Below are 21,930 nucleotides of genomic sequence, written 5' to 3'. Positions count from 1 at the left end.
CCTGCTGGTTCACAGAAAATTTAACTCTGTGTTAAGCAGATAATAATTTTTAATGTGGCACAGAAGTTCTGCAAAGAGTAAAAAAAACAGTTCCCAAATTCTTTAAGTTCTCATGAGGAGTGTTTTCCTTTATACTCTGTTAATACTTTAAAAAATATTTGGAGAAAGTACCACACATTCCACAAAAGCCTACTTACATTACAGCCAAAGGCAGAGAGGTACTAAAATATAAGTGTACTTTCAGAAAGAGCAGTACTCTTGCTTATGTGATTAAGCACCTTCCTGAAGAACTGAGGATGCATGGATCTAGAATACTGCAAGTACAGTAAAGGTTTGTTAGCTAATGCAATGCTAGTACGTTCTAAATGTTTCAGGATAACCTATTTTTTAAAGGAACAAGGCACGGAAAACATGTTGCTATATATAATCACAGCAATAAGAAATATTGTGTGTTAAAAATTGAAAACCTGCCATTTTATAAATACACTTTAAACATGTATAGGTAGGTACAGAAAAACATTTTGCTACTTGACTAAGGCTACATTATCTCCACTTAAGTCACAGAAACAAAATTCATCATACAGCAGGGAAAAAGAAAATTTCAGACTTCTCAGACATTCTTTTCCACTTGGCCCAAATGTTCTTGTTTGATTGAGCCAACTCCCAAGAGACATCAGAGCGGTACTAAAAGCAGAAGGGAACGGGGAAAGGGAAAAAGGGAAACCGTTCAGAATGGGCATGTTTTTCTCACAATTCTTGCTGTTATTTTAAGTTTCTCACTCCTAGCTGAGCTCAGAAAAACAGTTCCATGGTTAGGCTTCATCTTCTAGCAGTCCTAAGAGAACGAAGCCATATGGGAGGTAAAATCTCCATGTTTACAGTCATAACATCTCAGTAACTGTAATTATTCCTGGGAGCATTGAGAACTCCTAGTTATTTATAAAGAAGACAAAATCACTTTTTTTTGAAGGCCCTGACAACTGAGAGTCAGAGCAGATGACAAAACTTTTGCATTTAAAATGGCTTTTTGGCCTCATTAGCTTTAGCAAAGCAACATTAACCTCCACAGCTTAGCACTCATGGGAAAGCGACTTCAACAGAGAGAAGAAAGCAGGCTTTATTAATGAGCTCAGGAAGTTTTCAATCTATTTTGAAGTCCTGCAGACCTACAAATTGCTAAGTAGATATGTTGGCCGAATGATTTAATATTGAATCCTATTTTTAAAATTACTTTGTTAATGAAAATGTTAAAAAATTAGATCAAACCATTCACAGAAATAAATCAAGTTTAAATTTATTTATTTCCACTAATATTTTTGGAAGGTTGGAAAATAGGAATGTAGGTGAGGGGAGGCTAAGCAATGACAGGAACTCACAGTATTCATGCTCCTTAGTGATTCATTCCAGTGATTATAAGGTGAAATACTGTGTGCTCGTTTTTTTGGTTGCTTGTTGGTTTTTTTCCTCAAAAAGTTGTTCATTTTGTTAAGTACCATACTTGGTTTATTGGATCCTCGTTTTCAGACAAATCAAGGATATTTGTAACAACACTGAAATTCTGTTTCTAACCCCAAATCCCTGCACTTGTTTGTGTGACATTAAGTAACACCAATAAATCCAGGACAAAGCATCAAATGGGAAATAGCTGTGACAATTACCCTGAACATCAGATACACCTAAAAAGCCAACTCAGATACATGACTGGGCTAAGCCACAGCAACACAGAAATTTGCACAGAAGACTGGGAAACTCACCTTTCATCTTAAAAGCTGTTGGAATTACCAAAATTACTGGAAGCCACAGACAGCTTTGTGTATACACTTAGAAAACACTGCAGCAGATTCTGCTGGAAAGCCATATGGTTTTTGTGGAGCCACACATTCTTAGTTTATAAATCACACAGACAAAAAAGCTACCTGCTGTTTGTTGGGGTTTTTTTATGCAATGCAGGCAAGCTTTCCCCCCTTTATTAAATGCTTATTTTGAAGGCATCAGCAAAGTCATAAAACATTATTATGCATGTACCAATTCCAATACAGAGTGATTGATGAAGTACCTATCTATGACTAATTGCACCTGCATTTTATCCTTAAAGTCTGTCAGTGTTGATCCCAATACTTGAAAAAATAAAGTCTAAAATTTCAGTTTCCCAGGGGGCAAATATATTGAGTCAGGAAATTAAACATTTAGACACAAGTTTATGATTAGAAGTTATAAACAAAATCACTTTTTTTTTTTTCTTTTCAGGCATGACTGAGATATTCTTAGCACTTGAGACAGCACTGCAGGTCATGTGAGTCATTAAAAAGTGCTAGTGAAAAGTAACACTGATCCCTGAAATTTACCATTTTGTTCCAAAGAAGGCACTTTTCCATAAAGAAAGAAAGAAAGATCTTACTAAGAATGGCTACACCAAGTTCAACTTAAAACCTTACTGGTAAAATGAAGTTATTTTGTAGAAGAACATAGGATATGTATCAGATGTTTCAAACAGTAATCTGACAGGCATTAGTTATAACTGAGCAATTATTTAGTAGTTTTGTGCAGTATATATGCCCCTGGACTGAAATATTGTCTATGAGCTCCCAAGCTGGTTGTTGTTATTTTTAAAAATAAAGAAGACTCTTCCATTGAGAAAAATGTACAATTATATTTAGCAAATATTCTGCTCTTAACCAAAACAGCTGCCTTTTGTGCTTTCCAAGGAGAAAACCTGGATTTTAAATGTTTGTGGTTTCTGGTTTTGTTGATGTCTTTTGTTTGTTTGTTTGGTCGGTTTTGTTGTTGTGTGTTTTGGAGGTATTTTTGGTAAAGCACACATTTTTGTATTTTAAAATTGCCAAAAATCCAAAAGCATTGACTAGAACACTGAAAATTTGAAAAATTTTCATGTAAGAAAAAGATATGGCTTTGTAAAGACAAATGGATTTTACTATAAGGCAATAAACTTACGTATAGTTACCCTGTTTCCTAGAAATAAAAGTACACTAAATGACATACACTGTTATTTCTCAGCTTTAGAAAAAATTTAAGGGATAATACAAAGAATATATTTAGCACAGCTGGGTCCATCTATTGCCAATGCCTGTAGGTTAGCATTAGATGCACTCTAAACAACCCTGAATACTAGAATTGACCAGAAAATGAGTCTTCACTAAGATTTCAGTGTAAGTACAACTCTGACAGTAGTAACTTTGCAGTAAGAAAAAAACCTGATGTCCTGGAAATACAATTAAAAGAAACCCAGACCACAGCAACACCTTTGTTTTCCTTTGATCAATATTTGCCGCCCCATGTGACAAAGTAAAACAAAACAACCAAAAACAACTCAGTTTGATGGTAAAAAAATTATTCATGCAGTATCAATGCAGTACCTGTCTGTAAGGCACTGAGGAAGCTACTGTTACCTGCTTCATAATTACTGTTTCACATACTGTTTTTCTAACATCATACTCTGTATCAAAGTTAATGAATTTCCCAAGTAAAATACTCCAGTTAATAGTGTCCTCTTGAAAAGGACATACAGGTTCAAAGGTAAATGTACTTCCTAGAACACTGAATTAAAAGAACATGATCTCTGTGTATTTACTGGCTCAACACAAGATTAAATGTACTTACCAAATTCTCCAATATGGAAATGCTAGTATTTCAACCCATATTCTCTCTTTCTAGCAGCCCAGGAATTTTTTTTCTCACCCAGGAACCTGTTTCTTATTTTTTCTGTGTAAACTCTCATTTATGTGTATAAAGAGCCTTGAAATATCCTACCTACCCTCAATTTTATTTCTACAATTGATTTTAGAAAGCTAATTTTATTTTCTTATAATTCAATTTTCTCCTGAGGACAACATCCACAGTGCTTATATTACACTCACAAAGAATTTCAAATATCTAAATATTTTTTCAACATCATTTTTATTTAAGAGAAGAAATGCCTAGAATTATTCCTAGAATTGTCTTGAGTCTAATATATGATACGTATGATAGAGTAACACCCAACTTTGGGTTTTATTTTATATGCTTCAAGAATCCAAGGTATGTGTGGAAATCAGAAGAAATTAAGGGTATGATGGGTACGATATTTTTTAATGGAATCATATCAATTCCTCTTCAACTTTTTCAGGTTGGTAACCCTTCACTTGAAATTAAAATTATAATCACTTATTTATGTTTCCTATAAGAGTAAAACTGGGTATCTATCATATAAACATAACAAGCATATATTTCTCTTCACTGTGTTTTCACTGTGTCAATCTGCTGAAAACTCATTCTTGAAAGACAAAGGTGTAAAAGGAGTAAGGCAGTAACATGTTCTCTGCTCAAAGTGGTAAAATCATTCTAGCCTTACCAGCCAGACCACCATGCTGCCCTCTGTGACCACCCCAGGCTCTGCAAAATGCCAGTTATGAAAAAATGCACCAATTTCAGTAGGCACAGGGCCATGAAACAAGAACAACTTGGTAATTCCTGGTCTGTGTTATGCTAAAGGTAACTACAGCAGTCTCTTAACATTTGTAAACCATTAAGAGTAAAGTCTAAATAATACAAGGAGCACCTTCTTCTTGGTTTTCAGTTTTCCAGGCTTGTTAATCATGTAGGCTTCTCCAAGCATGCAAAGTTTTATCTGAAGTGCAGAAGATTGCTCATGATGGGCCCCTTGTTATCCTCAGCTTAAATCTAGTCTACTCTAGATACACCACTCTTACATATGGAATTTTTCTACACACTTAGAAAGGGAGGCTGCCTACAGGTGTAAAGACATGATACACTTACATGACTAAATCCATGCCTGGAATAAATCAGTGTAGCTTAACTGAACTCAGTCTATATCAGTTTTTTACCAAATGACAATTCAGCCCCAGAAATACACAGAAACACAGAAAACCTTACACACATATCTGTAATATTCTTCTATTTGTTTAGAGTTTATATAAATGTAGTTACAAAAATAAAAACAGCAATAGAGAGAGAATAATCCACACTTCTTTCAAATATATATATATATATATTTTAAAAACAGTTAAAGGCAATAGTTTTATTTTGATAAAACAAGTACTTCTTTATTTTGCAGGAAGGAACTACTACGCATTAAAAAATATTTTATCAATAAAGTAAACCTACAAATGTAAATAATGTATTTATTTTTTTTAAAATGCTTACAAGTATATATCAGAAATGATACTGACAAAAATATTCCAAATATTTGAACTTTGACCTGTGAAAGAAACTGAGTAATTGTATAAGCTTGTAGGGACAGTAAAGTGACCTGTAAAAAATGCATGCAGAAGAAGGAAACTGCTGTGGGTTCACTTTTTTCAATTGCAGTTACCAGTCATCAAAGCATGCTGTTCATCAAAGCATATTCTCCTCGTTTTATGTATCCCAAATGTTACTTGTATAACAAAAGAATGATTTTTACTAAATATTATAAGATGTTAGTATTGTGCTTACATGTTCATTCCAGGCATCCCCGGGCCGCCTAAAGCATTCAGTGGGGGTCTCATTGCACCTCCATAGTTCTGCAATGATAACCAAGGGTCAGACTACCACAAAACAAAAAAACAAAACCAAAGAGGAGGGGGAAAGAAAGGACAGCAGGTTAATTATATCCCTACACAACAGCTGACTGGATAGGCCAATGCAATTCAATCTTTCAGCTGTGTTTCCATTGTTGACTTAAAAAGATGATATTGTAACCCCAAGGAGAGAGAATTGCAAACAACAGAAATAGACTTGGAGTAGCTAAAATGTCAATTGCTTCAGGAGGAATTATTTACACATATAGAGGTCATGTCAAAGGCCAGCAGGGGCAGGTTTTATAATGTATTCAACTTTTGATACCTAAGGACCCCACTCAAAATCAGAAACCTTGACTCAGATTCTAAGATTTCTACACCATGGAGCTTAAATATAATTATTTTTCATCATATTTTATTAGCAGATAAATAAATGCTTGCATAAAATCACATCATATTATATCACTTTTATTACATACAGCATAACCATTATATTTCTTTTTGAATCAGTCAATGCTAGTAAGTCTGTGGTAACTAATATGAAAAGCACTTAACATGATAATGAATGTTATCTCGATGCCAACCAAATAATTGCTCAAAGCCTATAAAATCTGAGTTTATGCTCTGATATTATGAGAAAAGTTTAACTGTACTGTTAACATTAAAAAGTAATTCAGACCTGTTTTTATTCAGAGGAATACAAGCAAAACAGTCTATCTCACCTCACAATCACAAAGAATTCCCTAATCTGTGTTAATTCTGCTGTATTTTTTGATACTACAAAAGGATGGATAATAGAAAATCCCCTAAAATGAACAGCTGTGCATTTTGGAAAGGGGGGACACAAAAAAGCAATTTACTTAAAAAAAAAATATTAGGTCATTGTTGCAGTCTATTTTCCAGTAATAAAACAAATACTCTCTTTCATGGTTGGCATACTAGAAACTGCATTAACTATATGACTCCGGCCTATGAGTGCTCTCTATATTGGTCTGATTCACAAAACCATGTATATATGAATGCATCAATATGTGGGAGAAATCCAACAGTGATATTCAAAAGCCTGGGTCTGGTGCAGTTTATACCTTGACTGATATGACATGTCAGTTATCTAGAACTGACAGAGAACTATAAGAGAAGCTTCTTTTTGTTGCTGCCAAGAAGAATCTCAATTTTTTGTCATTGCTAACAACCCTGGAAGTGTCCTAGTGGTTGCTGGTTTGCAATAATACAACCAGAGGGGGCAAACATATGTCCTCTTTAGACCCACAAGTGCCATCTGACGACATAAAAATATAGAATGAATCATAAGACACATAGAATGGTTTGAGTTCGAAGGGACCTTAAAGATCATCAAGTGCCAACTTCTCTGCATGGGAAGGGACACCTCTCACTAGGCCAGGCAGCTCAGAGCCCCATCCAACCTGCCGTTCATCCCGTCGAGGGATGGAGCCCTCATAACAACTCTGGGCAGCCTGTTCCAGTGTCCCACTACCCTTAAACTAAAAAAATTCCTCCTGATCTCTAACTTAAATCTCTCTTCTTTCAGTTTAAAATGGTTATCCCTTGTCCTCTCACTACAGGCCCTCGTAACAGCATCATCCACAGCTGCTGGTCAATCTACCTCTTTTCATTCCTGCCCTTCTCTGTGCATCCAGTGTATCAAATGGTGTGCATGCAAACCTCCTGTTTAAACTAGGTTATCCTGAATTATTTTGCCTGAGCAACTCCCCTGTCAGAACTGTAGGGCAGTAACTGGTGGGTAGTCAGAGCAGCTGGGCACACTAACACCCCCAGCTGGCACTACTGGATCTTGAGGAGAACACAGGCTGACTGTTATAAAACAGGCTGAATGTTATAAAAAAAATAAAATGTTTTATTTCTTTTTTCCATTCTGATGTGGGGAGCTGAGCCATTGCCCCTCTTTGGTCAGTCTGTTATCTCCCTCTTTTTTTTTTAATTCAGGCATTGTGTGTGTGGACTGGGGTTAAAGATCTCTATGGAATCCTACAGGATTGGAGAAAACCTAATCAAACATACTCCTAAATCTAATTATTTCTCATTCTAATTAAAGGTCCTAAAATAAGAGTGCTTCCATTAAGGCTACCAACATACATGCTCCTTCAGCTGCAGCCCTGCTTTGCAGAAGTTAGTGCCCCTACTTATTCCTTACAGTTTTTCACGCGAAGCAACCACCAGCACTGGTTATCTCGTAGTTGAGTGGTTCATAAAAGCACTTCCTAACATCAGGTGGCCAAAACAAGGCAGATTAGCCAAGAATTATTAAAAAAAAATAAAAATAAGTATTGTAGATGATCTGATTCTTTTGCTACTGGAAAGCATTCAGGAGTATGTGGGAGGCTCACCAGCAGATATAAAATATGGAAAGGAGAATTTGCAGCCCAGAGGGCAAACCACATCCTGGGCTGCATCAAAAGAAGTGTGGCCTCCAGGGCCAGGGAAGAGATTCTGCCTCTCTGCTCTGCTCTGGTGAGACCCCACCTGGAATACTGTGTACAGCTCTGGTGTCCCCAGCACAGGAAAGATACGGACCTGTTGGAGAGGGTGCAGAGAAGGGACACCAAGATGATTAAAGTGCTGGAGCAGCTCTGCTATGAAGACAGGCTGGGAGAGTTGGGGCTGTTCAGCCTGGAGACGAGAAGGCTCCAGAGAGACCTTAGAGCACCTTCCAGTACCTGAAGGGGCTACAGGAAAGCTGGGGAGGGGCTTTTCATCAGAGAAGGTAGTGATAGGACAAGGGGCAATGGTTTTAAACTGAGAGAGGGGAGATTTAGGTTAGATACTAGGAGGAAATTTTTCACTATCAGGGTGGTGAGGAACTGGAATGGGTTGCCCAGGGAGGTTGTTTATGCCCCACCCCTGGAGGTTTTTAAGGCCAGGTTGGATGAGGTTTTGTGCAACCTGGTCTAGTGGTTCCCTGCTTGTGGCAGGGGGGTTGGAGCTTGGTGATCTTTAAGGTCCCTTCCAACACTAATGATTCTGTGATTCTACGATTTTAAGAAGTGGTCAGATTGGAGGTAGCACCTTGTTCATCTAGACTAACTACAGGCTTGAGAAAAGAACCTGAACCCAATTCTTTGGAGCATTTCACAGATTCAATCTTTTACAACCATCCACTGCCTTCCACTTCATGTTATTTACTTTGAAACAGTCTAGAATAATAAAGTATAAAGCAGAGGGAAGCTTTCTGTAAGTTTTCATTCATATGCATGGTATACTTGCTATACTGGACATCAGCACATTTTGCAGAGTGACTGCCTGTGCAGCAAGGCAGCAGGGCCCCCCACTGCAGGCACACACAAGCAAACCTTACAGCACTGTAGAAACAGGACATTAAAACAAGGTATGGAAGATTAATAAAATTTGGTTTTAGAACTGCCTTCTGAAAAGATCCCAAATGCCAGCTACAAAGACAATGATGCATTTATAGAAAAGAGTGATTCGCAAACTTAAATTCTGTGTAGATGAGCTACATTTTTCCCTGTTTTAAGAGGATGTTCAGTACAAGAAAGAAGAACCTTAAAAAACCACTCAATTTTAAGAGACAGCAAAAATGGAAAAATTATCCTTACAAAAACTGGCATGAGATTTGCCTGCTGTGTGACTAATGGTGCTGCATAAAGTATCAACTCCATCTCATAAGGCAGCACTGCAAAGCTTCTCATTCTGCCTCCAAAAGGCAAATGGTAAATGTACTTCAGTGCTACAGACAAATAACAAATGTATTTAATAATATTTTGTTGGTCACACAGCAGATGTCCTGTAGAACTGCACAACTGGTTTCTACCAAGAAGACTAAAAATTGTAAGGCAGTTATGAGCAGATTTGAAAGGCCAAGCTATTTAACCATTTAATATTCAGTTGCTATTTCCAGCAACAAAGTCACTAGAGAGGTTATCTGAAATGGGGAAGTAAGAATGCAAAGTGTGGGCAGAACAAGCACACTGTGAAACAAACCACCGGCAAAGGTGACAAGAAACACCCCTACTTTAATTTTATGTTATTAAGAGTCCTGACAAAATACAGAGTAATCTTTAAATTAATCTTTCAGATATGCAACAGAATTCATTTGTTCCCTACCTTTGTTTACTGTTGAAATGTAATACTGAAAAATACTACTCATAGTTTTTACATTTATTAAGAAAGAGCCTATGAACAACTGTCACCAGGCCAGTAGCATGCAGAAGGCTGATTCCTGAAATTCAAGGTTGCTTCTCTCGAAAACAGAGCTGGAGAGATGCTTGTGATTGACAACAGGGAGAAATGGCAGCATGGACTTCCAGGTTTATATTAAAATCTTTCTGTCACACACCAAAAATCCAGATCAACAGTGCATGAAAGAAGAACTTCAGAAAATTTGGGGTGGTTTATTTAGTACAAAGAGTTTGCCTAAGTTAGAAGTATTAATCCTTTCCTCAGGATAATCAATGAGTTTGGAAGGATAAGGAAACACCTACTCAATCCTTGATTTCCTTTAGAAATGTCAGCCTTTGATTACAATATGCACTGGCTGTAAGACAAGCATAACTTTTCTGAAATAAACAAGGTAAGAGATTCCTCTTTTAATTTAAAATCTTAATTAAAATGCTTGATGTTTTTATTTTAGGCTTTGTACAGCTGGCAACTCAAAATTAATTTTTGTCAAATAAAGTTTATTTTAAAATGGGATTAGCAGAACAAGTCCTGGCCAGCTTCCAGCTATGGAAAGCCAGAGTGATATAGTCTAAGTACAGACATATTGATAAAAATGGCTATCTGTCTGTGGAAGGTACCTGTGGTCCTAATGGAACCATTCCCCGTGGAGGAGTCATTCTCTGCATTGGCCCACCCATGTTTGGATGCCCTGCAAAAAAAAATATCATGTAACTTCAAAAACAATGCAATACACAAGCACCTGCTAAAACAACTTTAACAAATCGTTCACTTTTAATCAATGGAAAGCTTTAAAAGCTGCAGCAAGCTTTTGAAATGCAGAAAGAAATTGTGAGTTTGAGAGTGTTTTTGAATGGTCCAAACAACTATTTCAATCACCTTGCTGCCGTGTTGGGTCCATCCCACTAGGCAATAATGGCTGACTTCCTGGGACACCTCCAAGTGCCTGCAGGCAGAGAAACCACACGTTAAAAGCATATCATGCTTTGAAATTTATGTTGATGACATAATGTAGATACTTTCTTCTGAGTCAAGAGTTATAAGGAAAAGTTAACTTTCCTAAACGCCCTAACTAAATGTCCTCAGTGCCTAACTAGACTAAAAGTCCTGAATGTCCTATGAACCTGACTATGAATCTGCACGGAGAAACTCTTGGATTTCTGTGGAATTTCATGTAAATAATGTCCAAAATATAACTGCCTATTTTGCACCCTCCCTGTATTTCCTTCACTTTAGCTTACCTATTCTCTAACCTTCAAACACTGCCTGGTTTTTCGGTATGTGACAATTTATTCAAAGTTTATATTGCTACAGGTTTCTCTTTTAGATGTTATTTTAAGATTTTCTTTCAGATGCTAGGATGTGAACACTGATATTCTCTCAGAGTGAGCTGTAACTGAGCCAGCCACAGAGCATTCACAGGACACAGTTAATTAGGGCTTTGATGGGGGAGCTCCATTCTTCCTTAATCTTGAAGGGCATCCATACCAAGATAAGCTTAATACTCTTCTATGTGAGATAACAAGACACAAAACTTGCTTCTAGATCTTGCCTTCAAGCATGAAGGTACATTGTGTTGTTACTTCACCTTTGGTCTAAATCAAACACATCGCTTTTATGTCTCCACTTTTTAATCTGCCCTTTGGATTTACAGCAACTGAATTAGGTTTATAGCTAATTCCTACAGTCTCTTACCTATAGTTTAATCAATGAGAAAAATGTTTTTATGAATGGATCTTTGTAGCTGATCCACTAGGTGCTATTTAGCATCTCAAAACATCACCACATTTTCAGCAAAACTGCACCCAGAATGGTAAATCTGTTATTATGAAAGGAATCTACTCAGGCAATACAGGTATTGGTTACTGAGGGAACAGGGAAGCTACTCTTGACCTGGAAATACTGTAGTAGTATTGGATACACACAAAGGGGAACCTATCTGCAAATACAACACAGCTTTTTTCCATAAGAAACAGCAAATTCAAAATTAAGGTGCACGTTATTACCTCAAAGGTAATGCAGTCAATAGGTCCTGCACTGCAAGATTAATGGAATAAAGGAGTAATCTGAGATTACAAAATGTAAATCACAGTCTTACACGTACTTCAGTGGCTTGAAGTCTGGATGGTACATCAGAACAATACATGAAGTGAAGGGAGAAGGACCAGCCAAGCAGGAACTGGTCACTTCTGCCTGAGATAGCAGGTGACACACAAGGACATGGAGACCTTTGCTGCTGTGATCAGAGCAATAAGTGACTCTTCCTTGTAAGGCACTGAGGGATAAGAGATACATCTACAGTGGGAATTTTAACTCTGATTTTTTCTGACTTCTGCCAAATGAAAATTTCAGTCTTAAAGCTGCATTACAATAGTTTATTACATCCACACACTGCCCATCTATGTTGTAACTTGCATAATGGTAGTGTTGTTAAAAGCAGTAATTCAAAAATATGGCATAATGTAAACTAATTGCAAGAGCTGTAATTCACTAAGATTATGTGATTATGTTACAGTTCTGAACTGAAAATATCACAATGTGCAGACAAAAATACTTCTGAAACTAAGACTGCAGGTTGGCAGTGCTTTCACAGCATTCACCACATTTAGCTTCTACCTGCCAGTATTTACAGTATTCAGAAGCACAGAAAGAAAAACAAAGGAATATGTGAAACCCAAACACTGTTGTATCTTTGGCTAAGATAGAACTGAAAGGTGTGAAAATCAGGAAGATATTTTGTACTGAGTTACAGTATATCTGTAGCAAATGCATAACTAAAGCTTTGATGACACTGCACTCTTACCTTGTCCCTTGATGATCACATGTAACAAAGTTAATTACATTTCCCTTGAAATAAAGCAGGAACAATACAGGTAACTTAACCTGCTCCCAAACACTTGATTTGGAGGAACAACTGAAGAAGCCTTGTGACCTGATACATACACCTCATTATTTCCAAACATTCTGGCAATATTGGGCCAGTGCTGAAGATAAGTTTGTTAACATTATGTTATGCAGATACAAAAAAAATAGCTAGGACTGAAGTTGCAGCAGAAATGTCTCCTCATCAAGCTGTGACAACAAGAAAGGCAGTCCAGGAAGTCTAAGTTACACCAAAAAAATCCATTCCATCAGACCTATCAGCTTTGCTCAATACTGTAAGTGACCCAGTTTTTCTTTCAGAGCTTCACTGACTTTTTTTTCCATCTGCTTACCTCTAACTTTTCATCTGTCGACAACCACTTTCTTCTCCTCTATCTGCACGAGGGAGAACTTAAAACACAAATGCTATCTGCTTCCAGAACCATCTTTTCACAGATGGGCCAATAAAGGTCTCTGCTGACGAACAGCAGCTCATTACTCATTCTTATTGCACTGGCATGCATATCCTTTGATAGATCTGAGGGAAAATTGGGAATCTGGTGCTTTTATAAGGTCCTCAGAGCGTCTGTAAGACTCGTAGTGCACTTTATGATACTTGTTTCTCACCAATAATCTCCATATTTACTGTGAAATAAATATACTTCATATATGCAACAAAGAATAGAAGGAAGTGATGCATTTTATGCAGAATTTAGTAAAAAAATTCTCAGGCCTAACTACTTGATGTGGTTAAGAAAGTTCAGAGATTGTAACAGCTATAGGGACATCCTGTCTTGATCTCAGAGCAGGCAGCCTTGGCTGGCTGGGGTTAATGCAGGACTGTACAAGGCAACTGTATCCTCCCTCTGCAGAGAGGCTTAACACAATAAATGTTGAGGTGCAAATACTAAGTAGGCACGGGAAAGTGAGCTGGGAGTGGCATGGCCGCACCTTATTCAACTACCTACTTAAAGGTCAGACTAAATGGGGTGGAGAGGGAGGGACTGAGCCACTCACTGGTAGCCAACCAGACAACACTTCCTGTTCCCAGCACTGCAGCATCACCCGGGACCACAATGGCATCAGTCATAAATTCTTACCTGATTGGGTATTCTTAAAGGTGGCCTTGGACCTCCAGGGTACCGAGGGGACATGAAAGGCTATGGAAAAGAAAAACAAAACAAAACAAAATGACAACAAAAAAATACTGCTAAATAATTCAACTTAGCTTGTAAGTACCACATTCAGTCATTGAGTGTATGGGTTCTGCCACATTCACACTTCAGGCATCCAGCTTAAATACTTCCACAGAGCATTCAGTATATTATTCCACAATGTTTAGCTGAAGTAAATAAATACAGATATTCATAGCAAATGCATCTACCATGATACATTATTTAAAACTTTGTTACAGCTATTGTGAATGCAGGATATAAATAACTTAATACATTAACTGTGAAGAATAGCAAAGCATTTATATTGTATAACCACAGATCTGTACCTCCAGCTGGAGGAGTGAAAGACAGAAACTATGAAACATAAAAGAAAAAGGTTTTTGGGAAGAGTCAAGAGGTAAGTTAGAGAAAAACAATTTGCAAATACTTTTCATTCACTTTTTTTTAAATACTACTGTAAAGTGCAACACAAGATGTAACCTGTGAGGGCAGAGATTTCATTTTTTATAGGAAGTATTTTATAATAAGTATTTAGAACTTTGGTGCTTCAAATGAATCATACTAATCCAGTATTACTCCTCTCACCCCTGCATACATAATCTCTCTCAAAACCAACCATAACACACAAATCTGTCCCACTATCCTGCATTCTGGAGGTTCTAGTGGCTCTTGGCTACTACTATACTACTTTGTAGCCCACAAACAGGGTCAGTCCCTTAGGATAAATGGCAACACCAGCAAACACATTTAACATCTACTTTCTTCCATACCTTCAAAGTGTGACAGTAATCTGGAAATCTAAAAACCTGGGAGATTAATGGCAAGAGTGAGAATGACAGGAACAAGGCACAAACATCTGACTAAACAGATGATGAAGAGGATCATTTTGGCAAGAGCATGTACCTATAGCTCCAAAAGAAAATGAAGAGCTGAAAGTATGCTTTGACTGTGAATACAGGGACAAAAAAAGACTGATTCATTACATCACCAAAGAGGAGCTCACTTCTTTTAATGACCCTGACACTGAAGACAAGGGAGAGATAAAGGAAAGGAGTCTACTGGGACTTCCCAGGGGCAATCTCTGATGACAAATGAGCTGCCACATGTTTAAACCCACTCACTGGAGTCTCTTCGAAAAGAAACAAATATACCTATACTGGCATTATCTAGTCAGCTGTAGCTAAGTACCACTGGCAGGTCACTAAAAGTCTATGATCAATGCAATTATTTCACAAATTAATGGCATATTTCAGCTCCATCAGCAGCATTGCACTACAATACTGCTGATCAACACTGTTAGTAATGCACCTACTCATAGTATCAATAGCTAGCAAAAGAATTAGGTTATCAATAATTAGTAATGAAATTTTTCCTATGATCTTGTATGAACAGAACCTTTTACACCTCTGAATCAGATAAAACCTGAAATAATGCAACCTCCATAAATATACATGTACTAGAAAGCAATTAAAAATACAGAGGGTCCAGAAACTAGAGAAGAAAGTTCAATGACAACTGTGAAAAGATTACTTTAATAAAAAAGGCATTTGAAATTATGTGCTATAGAAGAGGAAGGCTGCTTGATGCCCTCTCTCTGATGACAAGACTCTTTGATAAGAAAGAAACAAAAAAAGGGTTGTGCATGTGATTAAGGTTGTAAACATGCAGGCCCTGGCAAGGCAGTGAAAACGTGAGGAAAGAAGAATTTCAACTATTTCCATAAAGGTCAACCAAGTACATTGTATGGAGTATTGCACACTCCAGTGAATATCCTCGATTTGGCTTACCTCATTCAGCAAATGAAACCTTAACTTCATTTACAATGGTACAGCTCATAAAAGGGAAATCAGCACTGTACCTCAAGTCAACCACATCTTAACGTAGATTCATGATACTAATATTAGTATATAATAGTGGATTATTGGCAGTACATCTACTTTCAAGCAGGATGGAAAACTGCTTGTCCCTTGTCTTCCCAGGGGGGTTTACCCTTCTATGCAGCTCCTAAAAGTACCCAACACCCTATTTTTTGTGTAGAATCAAGATTTCATTTTAAAAGCTGAAACAAATACCCCACTGTGTTAAGGACAGAAAGAAACTTATTAATACAAATTTACAATTTCACTTTTAAAAATATGACTCATGTTGTTTACAATGCCTGAAAATTTGTAGTTTGCTGTGTCTCTGAGGTCAGTAGCTGCTTCAGATTTCTGAGAAAGTCTGGATTTAGGTAGGTCTCAAGTCTACCCAACAAAAGCCTCACCGAGCAAGTATAGGATTCTTCCCTGAAATTGTTAAGTAATTAATTAATTTTTTTGAGGCAATGTTTCCAAAACAAGCATCAGAGCAGACTTTGAGAGCTAGTGCATCTGTTTAAGTGACGTTATAGTTTGCTGTGTTGAATAACTACAGGAGCCTCTTCAATCCAACTCTGTCTTACAAGAGGATTTATATATTGTCAATATTTGTGTATCTACATATTCCCCTTAAACATATTTGTGGAAGTGTTTAAACCTTCTCCTATCCTCTAAACAATCCTCTGAAACCAAGTGGAACTGCGATGAATGACTTCATCTAGTACATTTCAAATAGTTCTTATGGTTCTTGGTTCCCTAGACAAGAAAACACACAAACAACTGGGAAGCACAACTACTGTTTTGATGAATGCAAGTATCAGTAAGATACATCTAGCATTGCAGAAAATGGTGAGACAGTGATGTTCAAGGACAATTCTAAACGTGTTTATGCTGGTTTGGATCAAGATTTAGTACCTAAGTTTGCCACAAGAATTCTACCATTGAAAATAAAAACTTGAATATATTTATGTTTGTGCCAGTTACTAAACTCCTCCCTCTCCAACACCAACATCGTTTTTGTCCAAAGAAAGTTCTACCAAGATGAACTGGTCAGTGTAGCACTTCTCAAGACAAAAAATGAATTATTTGCATTTTGAAGACTTGGACATTTCTGCCTGCTATCTTCTGTCAATTCAAAATTCAGCATCTGGATAACCAAAACCCTCTAATGGTTCCACACACTAAATTATCATAAAGACAGTCTCCTGATTTGTCTCAGAGCTCAGCAGGGGGGATCAACTAGGTGCCACGCCAGTGAATCATACTTCCTTGCTTACCCCAGCTAGCAGGGAGCAAAAGAGCTGTCAGCAATGCACAGATTACAAGAGCAATTCTTCCACCTAAGGATTAAAGACATATGACTCTTCAAAAAATAGTCAAGGCAAATATAGAAAGTAAGTATTAAGCTGGAAAAATATGTCCAAACCCATGATTTAATAACGCAGCAATAACTTCAGCTATTGAGTAGGAAGAAGTCATAGGGGCAAAAGGTATCTCCTAGAGACTTCTCTGTGCAAAAGGATGCAGGGTACTTTTCAAATAATGTATGTTATTTCAGGGCCAGATTTTGCTTAAGATGTTGCAAAGCCTGTCTAAGAGAAACCAGTCACTTGAAGCTGACCTCACTGAGGAAGAAAGGTATAACCAGAGTGGCTCCATCTCACAGTAATTTCCAGGTGCTGAAGTGGCTCTCAAGGGCTTCTAGTCACAACTGCAGCCTTCAAATCCCTCTAATTTGCAACAGGGACATTATATCCAGTACAAGAAGGTGTAAACGATGCTATTGTGCACTTCCTGAAGCCACAATTAACTTCTCAAATGGAGTTCAGGAACTGGCACATACATAAATGTATTTTAAAAAGCAAAAAAAGCCCCACCAAAATCCTGAAAACCCAAACAAAAAAACACACTAAACTAAAAATGACAACAGAAGAACATGAAGAAAACAAAATGACATGCAAGAATGTCATATCCAAGCCCAAACTGAGATGGAGATGCCACCAGCATCTGAAAACATGCAAATTGAAGCAGTAGTAGAAGATTCTGGTAACTGTTCTGGAGAACAGCCAACTAAACACATCTGCCAGCACCAGCATATTGTAATTACTGCCTTCAGGTATAAAATTCAGTAATTTGGTATCACAAAAAGCAGCTTGAAGGCTGCTGTCATGCAGCTGGGACCAGAGGAATATAAGCAGAAGATTCTACTAAACTGAGTGAAAAAGAAGCCAGAGAGGCAAAATGTTTTATGTAGTCACTGCAGAATATATATATTTAGCAACTTGAAGTGAAAAAACAAGCAACAAAACACCTAAGTGGAGAAAATTACTAAAATAACACTAAAAAATACTAAAAGAAAAGAGACTACACCAAATAAAATCAAGGTGTGAAATGTTAAATTTAGGAAGCTCCCTGCTTTTACTTACAGCAACCTATCATGTCAAATTGTTAAAAAATCTTCAAAAGAAACAAAGTTCAAGAGCTCAAATAATGGTTCCACACATTCTAGTACTTTTTGTTATCTTCTAGCTAAAGAAAGGAGCAAACTATGTCTAGGGAGAGTAATCTTATAAACTCTGTTTTTAATTTGGTAAGTTGTATGTGCACACACACAGGTATAATGTGAAAATCTTGTAAAATACTCTTTTTCTTAATCCCTGGGAATACAAGGGCACAGCAGATAATAAGTTTCTCAGTGGGGAAGTCTTTGAAGAGGTAACATTAAACCAGAGTAGTCTCACTGCCCATATTTTGGCTGCAGTATTCAGGAAACAATATTTCACAAAAAATATCCACCAGGAAGCCGATGACATCAAGGCACAGAAGGTGGCACATTTCTCTGCCACTCATGTTATTCTCACTGTCTTTTTTTCAGTGGTTTGGAAGACTCTAGAATATGGTATGGTTTAGTTTTCTTGTACCTAATCCTTTTGGAATAAAATAATTTAAAAGCAAAAGTACGACAGATTTCCATAAATATAGTTTTCTTTAAATTTTCTTCCTTTCCAAAGCCTCAGATTATAATTAACCTGCTTCCAAATGTGGGAATATTGTCATTTTGCATTGATATTTTTACCTTTTTTTACTCATACTGTTACATTTATCAACCATGTTTTGTCCCATATAAATTGCAAAATTTACAACAATCCACGATCAATTTGCTAATCCCAAGTAGTGGTTACATTTCCAATCCTGTTGAGACTGAATTCCTAATGAGACTGAATTTACAGTAAATATCCAATACATGTGTACTGCGTGACTTGTTACATCCTGTGACTAGTTACACTGGATAACACAACCTCATGCAACACACACACACACCCAGCAGGAAACCAAATAAATGCAGCTCAGAGCAGAATTACTGCAGGTACTGGGTGTGAGGGATGGAGAGGCTGCACACATCTGCTAACCGTAAAAATTCCGAGAGCTGAAATTCCAGTGAGCAAAGCTCAGTTTGAGGAGAACAAAATGGGAAGAATATTGCTTGAACAGAAGCCTGCCTACGTGGCACAAAAACACCCACCTTTCTCAGGGTGTCAGGGTAGCTTAAATAGCAATGCTGGATTCCCATTAACACCTTCCCAGACAGGTGTCCTGAAAAGGTTTTTCAGCTTGAGAAAATGTGTGTTTTGCCTGGTCAAAGCAGGGCAGAAGGTATGTTTTAAAGCACACCACTAATCTGCTTCAAATTACTACATTTAAGGCTGCTGCAGGGAGCAGGGCAGTGGCTCAATCTGTCTCATCCAGACAAAATACACCCCCAGAGGCTGCCTGGCTTGCAGTGGAGTGACTTGCTAAGCACCAGGCATGGACAGCCCAGGAGGGACGTGCTCAAGCCATTGAAGATGTCCCCTACCCAGCTCAGCCCTCCTGCTGTGCCTGAGATGAGTGTTCCTACAGGAGATTTTGTGAAACTGAAGGTGTTTTGTGTATCTCAGGGACTTCATCACAGTGTCAGCCAAGCCTGACCAGCCACCAGCAAGTGGGCTCAGCTGGGTACCTCTGCCTGCCAGGGTCCTCCCCTCCAACCCAGCCCGTGGCAGCACCATCCCCTGGGGGGGAGAGTGATGGAGGATCCATCTCTAACAACAGCTCCATCCAGACCTGCAAGAGGATGCCCATGCCATGCTGTTACTGCATTTTTAATGTCTTGGGAAGGCAAAGGAATGGGTTCTGCTTGCACCAGTCAGTGCTCAGCAGGGCCTCCCCAAAACACCTTTAAATTTTAGAAGTAAAAAAAAATAAATGATAACTGGTTTTCATAATCCTTTTGTTTGGTTGGTTGGTTTTTTTGAACAATCTCCTCAGATTGTAAGCCTCAATACTCTGAGATGCAGATGATGCTCCTAACTGCAGAATATCTCTAAGGAGAGAAACAAAGCATCAAAAAACAGCAGGTGAAACAGACTTTTAGCACTTGGTATAGAAAAAGGCTGAAACGGAAAGAATGGAATTGTTTGATACAATTCAGTCACCATCATCAGCACAAACTGTAAGCTACTTATCAATAGAAGCTGAAAATGGAACCACATGCTTAATTTGTACATGCTAGGAGAAAACATTTTAGATTAATTGTGCTGCTACTTGAAGAGCAGGTACTGTAAGAGGGTCCAAGCTGCCAGCATCAAGGTTCTAAACCAGATGGGAATTCTCGTGACCAAATCTCTTAATTTGTTTACGTAAAATTACAAATTATAAGAAGTTCAATATACCCAAACTCTTTGTTGTCCTCCATTAAAAATTAATCTAATTGCCAAGTTACATATTCTGTCTCTGAAAATACAACTAATTTTCATCATTTTTGGTTTTCAACTCTTTTCCTGGCTAAAATGATTGTCATCACTTAAATATAGACCAAATGGTAAGAAACAGTATTTTTATATTTTAATTTTATTTTCTTCTTATGGTAGCAGTACTGAAAGATGACTAGGAATACTTGCATTTATTTAGTTTCCTCTGCTTCTTTTGTGGACATCTCCATCAGCAAGAACAGTCACCATAGTAAGAGTGTAAGGCACTCTTCATTAACACATTCTAATTCTAACCAGGACTAAACTAAATTAGCTCTCAAAATGACACTCTTGTGCTGGCACAGCCTGCTGATAAGCAAAAACATTTAACTTATCCTCTGCAAAGCTTGGACAGGCTATCAACAATTCTTTACAAAAATTAGTTTTCTTATTAAACTGCATGTTACTGTTAATTACACAACCATTCTTGTCCTCCTTTGCCCCCCTAATGGCTATGACAGTGTTAGAGGTCTTTGTTTTATATTTTGCTAAGGTATTTCAGAGATGAAATTTGGGTTATACACTACACATTCTGTAATCTACTGGTATAAATCACACTAGCTGTTTTTATCTACATGAATTCTTATAAAACTATTTTAGATTCTCAGCACTGAGACAAGATTTCTTTTTGCATTGGCCTTTGCTGATGAACAAACCTATTTCCATGAGCAAGTTCTTCTCTGTGCTTCAGATGAAGATCCCTGCAAAAATTATTTCCATATTTATGCTTTTCTAGGAGTAGCCTGACATGCTCTGGCAACCTACAAATAGCAATAGTAAGAGGTATTCTGATTTAGAGTATAGGGCAAAATGAAAAATGTTTTTTTAAAAAAATAATCAAAAAGCCTTACACAGATATCCAAAAGTTATAAAAATACTAGCATTACAAGAAATGGTCAACGAATTCAGAACTCATTCCACCATGTAAAGAATACTGCAAAACATACCTTGCACACTCTGCACAGAAAAATAAACAAAACCTCTTTAAAAATAAACCAGAAACATTTTGTCCCTTGCTAAACATTCCTCTGTGATCAAAGTACTCATCCACCTACCCCTCCAGAGCCCAGAGACAGTAAATAGCACAGGTTTTGATGATGGAAGAACCTGAGGAATTGTACTGTCATTACATCTGTCTCACTTTGTGTGAAATATCTCATGCCCAAGAAGATTTAGCAAGTGGGAGAGAAAGGGGCTAAGCTCTCCACATGACATTCAATGGAAATTTTGACAGAAACACCATTTTGGAAGGGCTATTTAATATATGCACTTTAGAACAGGCTAAGAATTCTTAATTTTTATTATATGCCAATACTACAGAAAACAGAATATTTCAAACCTGACAAACTAAAACTAAAACATCAGGAAGCATCACCTTTTTCAAAAAATTAAACAAACTGTGCTTGCAGAATTCAGACATTATCCACACAGATCACTAAGTTTCAGATAGCATTTCCTTAAATTAAAAATTAATAAACCACCTAGTCACCTCTGGTTATGATATACGATTGATTCTTGGAACAACTCTGACAATAACACCCTGGAATTTGTTATTCCT

At 37.4% G+C, this 21,930-nt stretch overlaps 1 protein-coding gene across 1 annotated transcript in view; it reads right to left on the bottom strand.

The window, feature by feature from the left end:
- SSBP2 (single-stranded DNA binding protein 2) overlaps positions 1-21,930 on the bottom strand; it is a 256,985-nt gene that overhangs the window by 24,511 nt on the left and 210,544 nt on the right. The window contains exons 10-13 of the mRNA XM_010008407.1: positions 13,652-13,711; positions 10,569-10,635; positions 10,310-10,380; positions 5,452-5,519 (exon numbers count right to left, since the gene is read on the bottom strand). Coding sequence (XP_010006709.1) covers positions 5,452-5,519; positions 10,310-10,380; positions 10,569-10,635; positions 13,652-13,711 — 266 coding nt within the window. The remainder of the gene's footprint in view (positions 1-5,451; positions 5,520-10,309; positions 10,381-10,568; positions 10,636-13,651; positions 13,712-21,930) is intronic.

This window comes from Chaetura pelagica, unplaced genomic scaffold (assembly GCF_000747805.2).
Source record: "Chaetura pelagica isolate M959 unplaced genomic scaffold, ChaPel_1.0 scaffold191, whole genome shotgun sequence".
Lineage (NCBI taxonomy): Eukaryota > Metazoa > Chordata > Aves > Apodiformes > Apodidae > Chaetura > Chaetura pelagica.
Note: the sequence above shows the minus strand (reverse complement) of the source record. Positions and strands in the feature narration are given on the sequence as shown.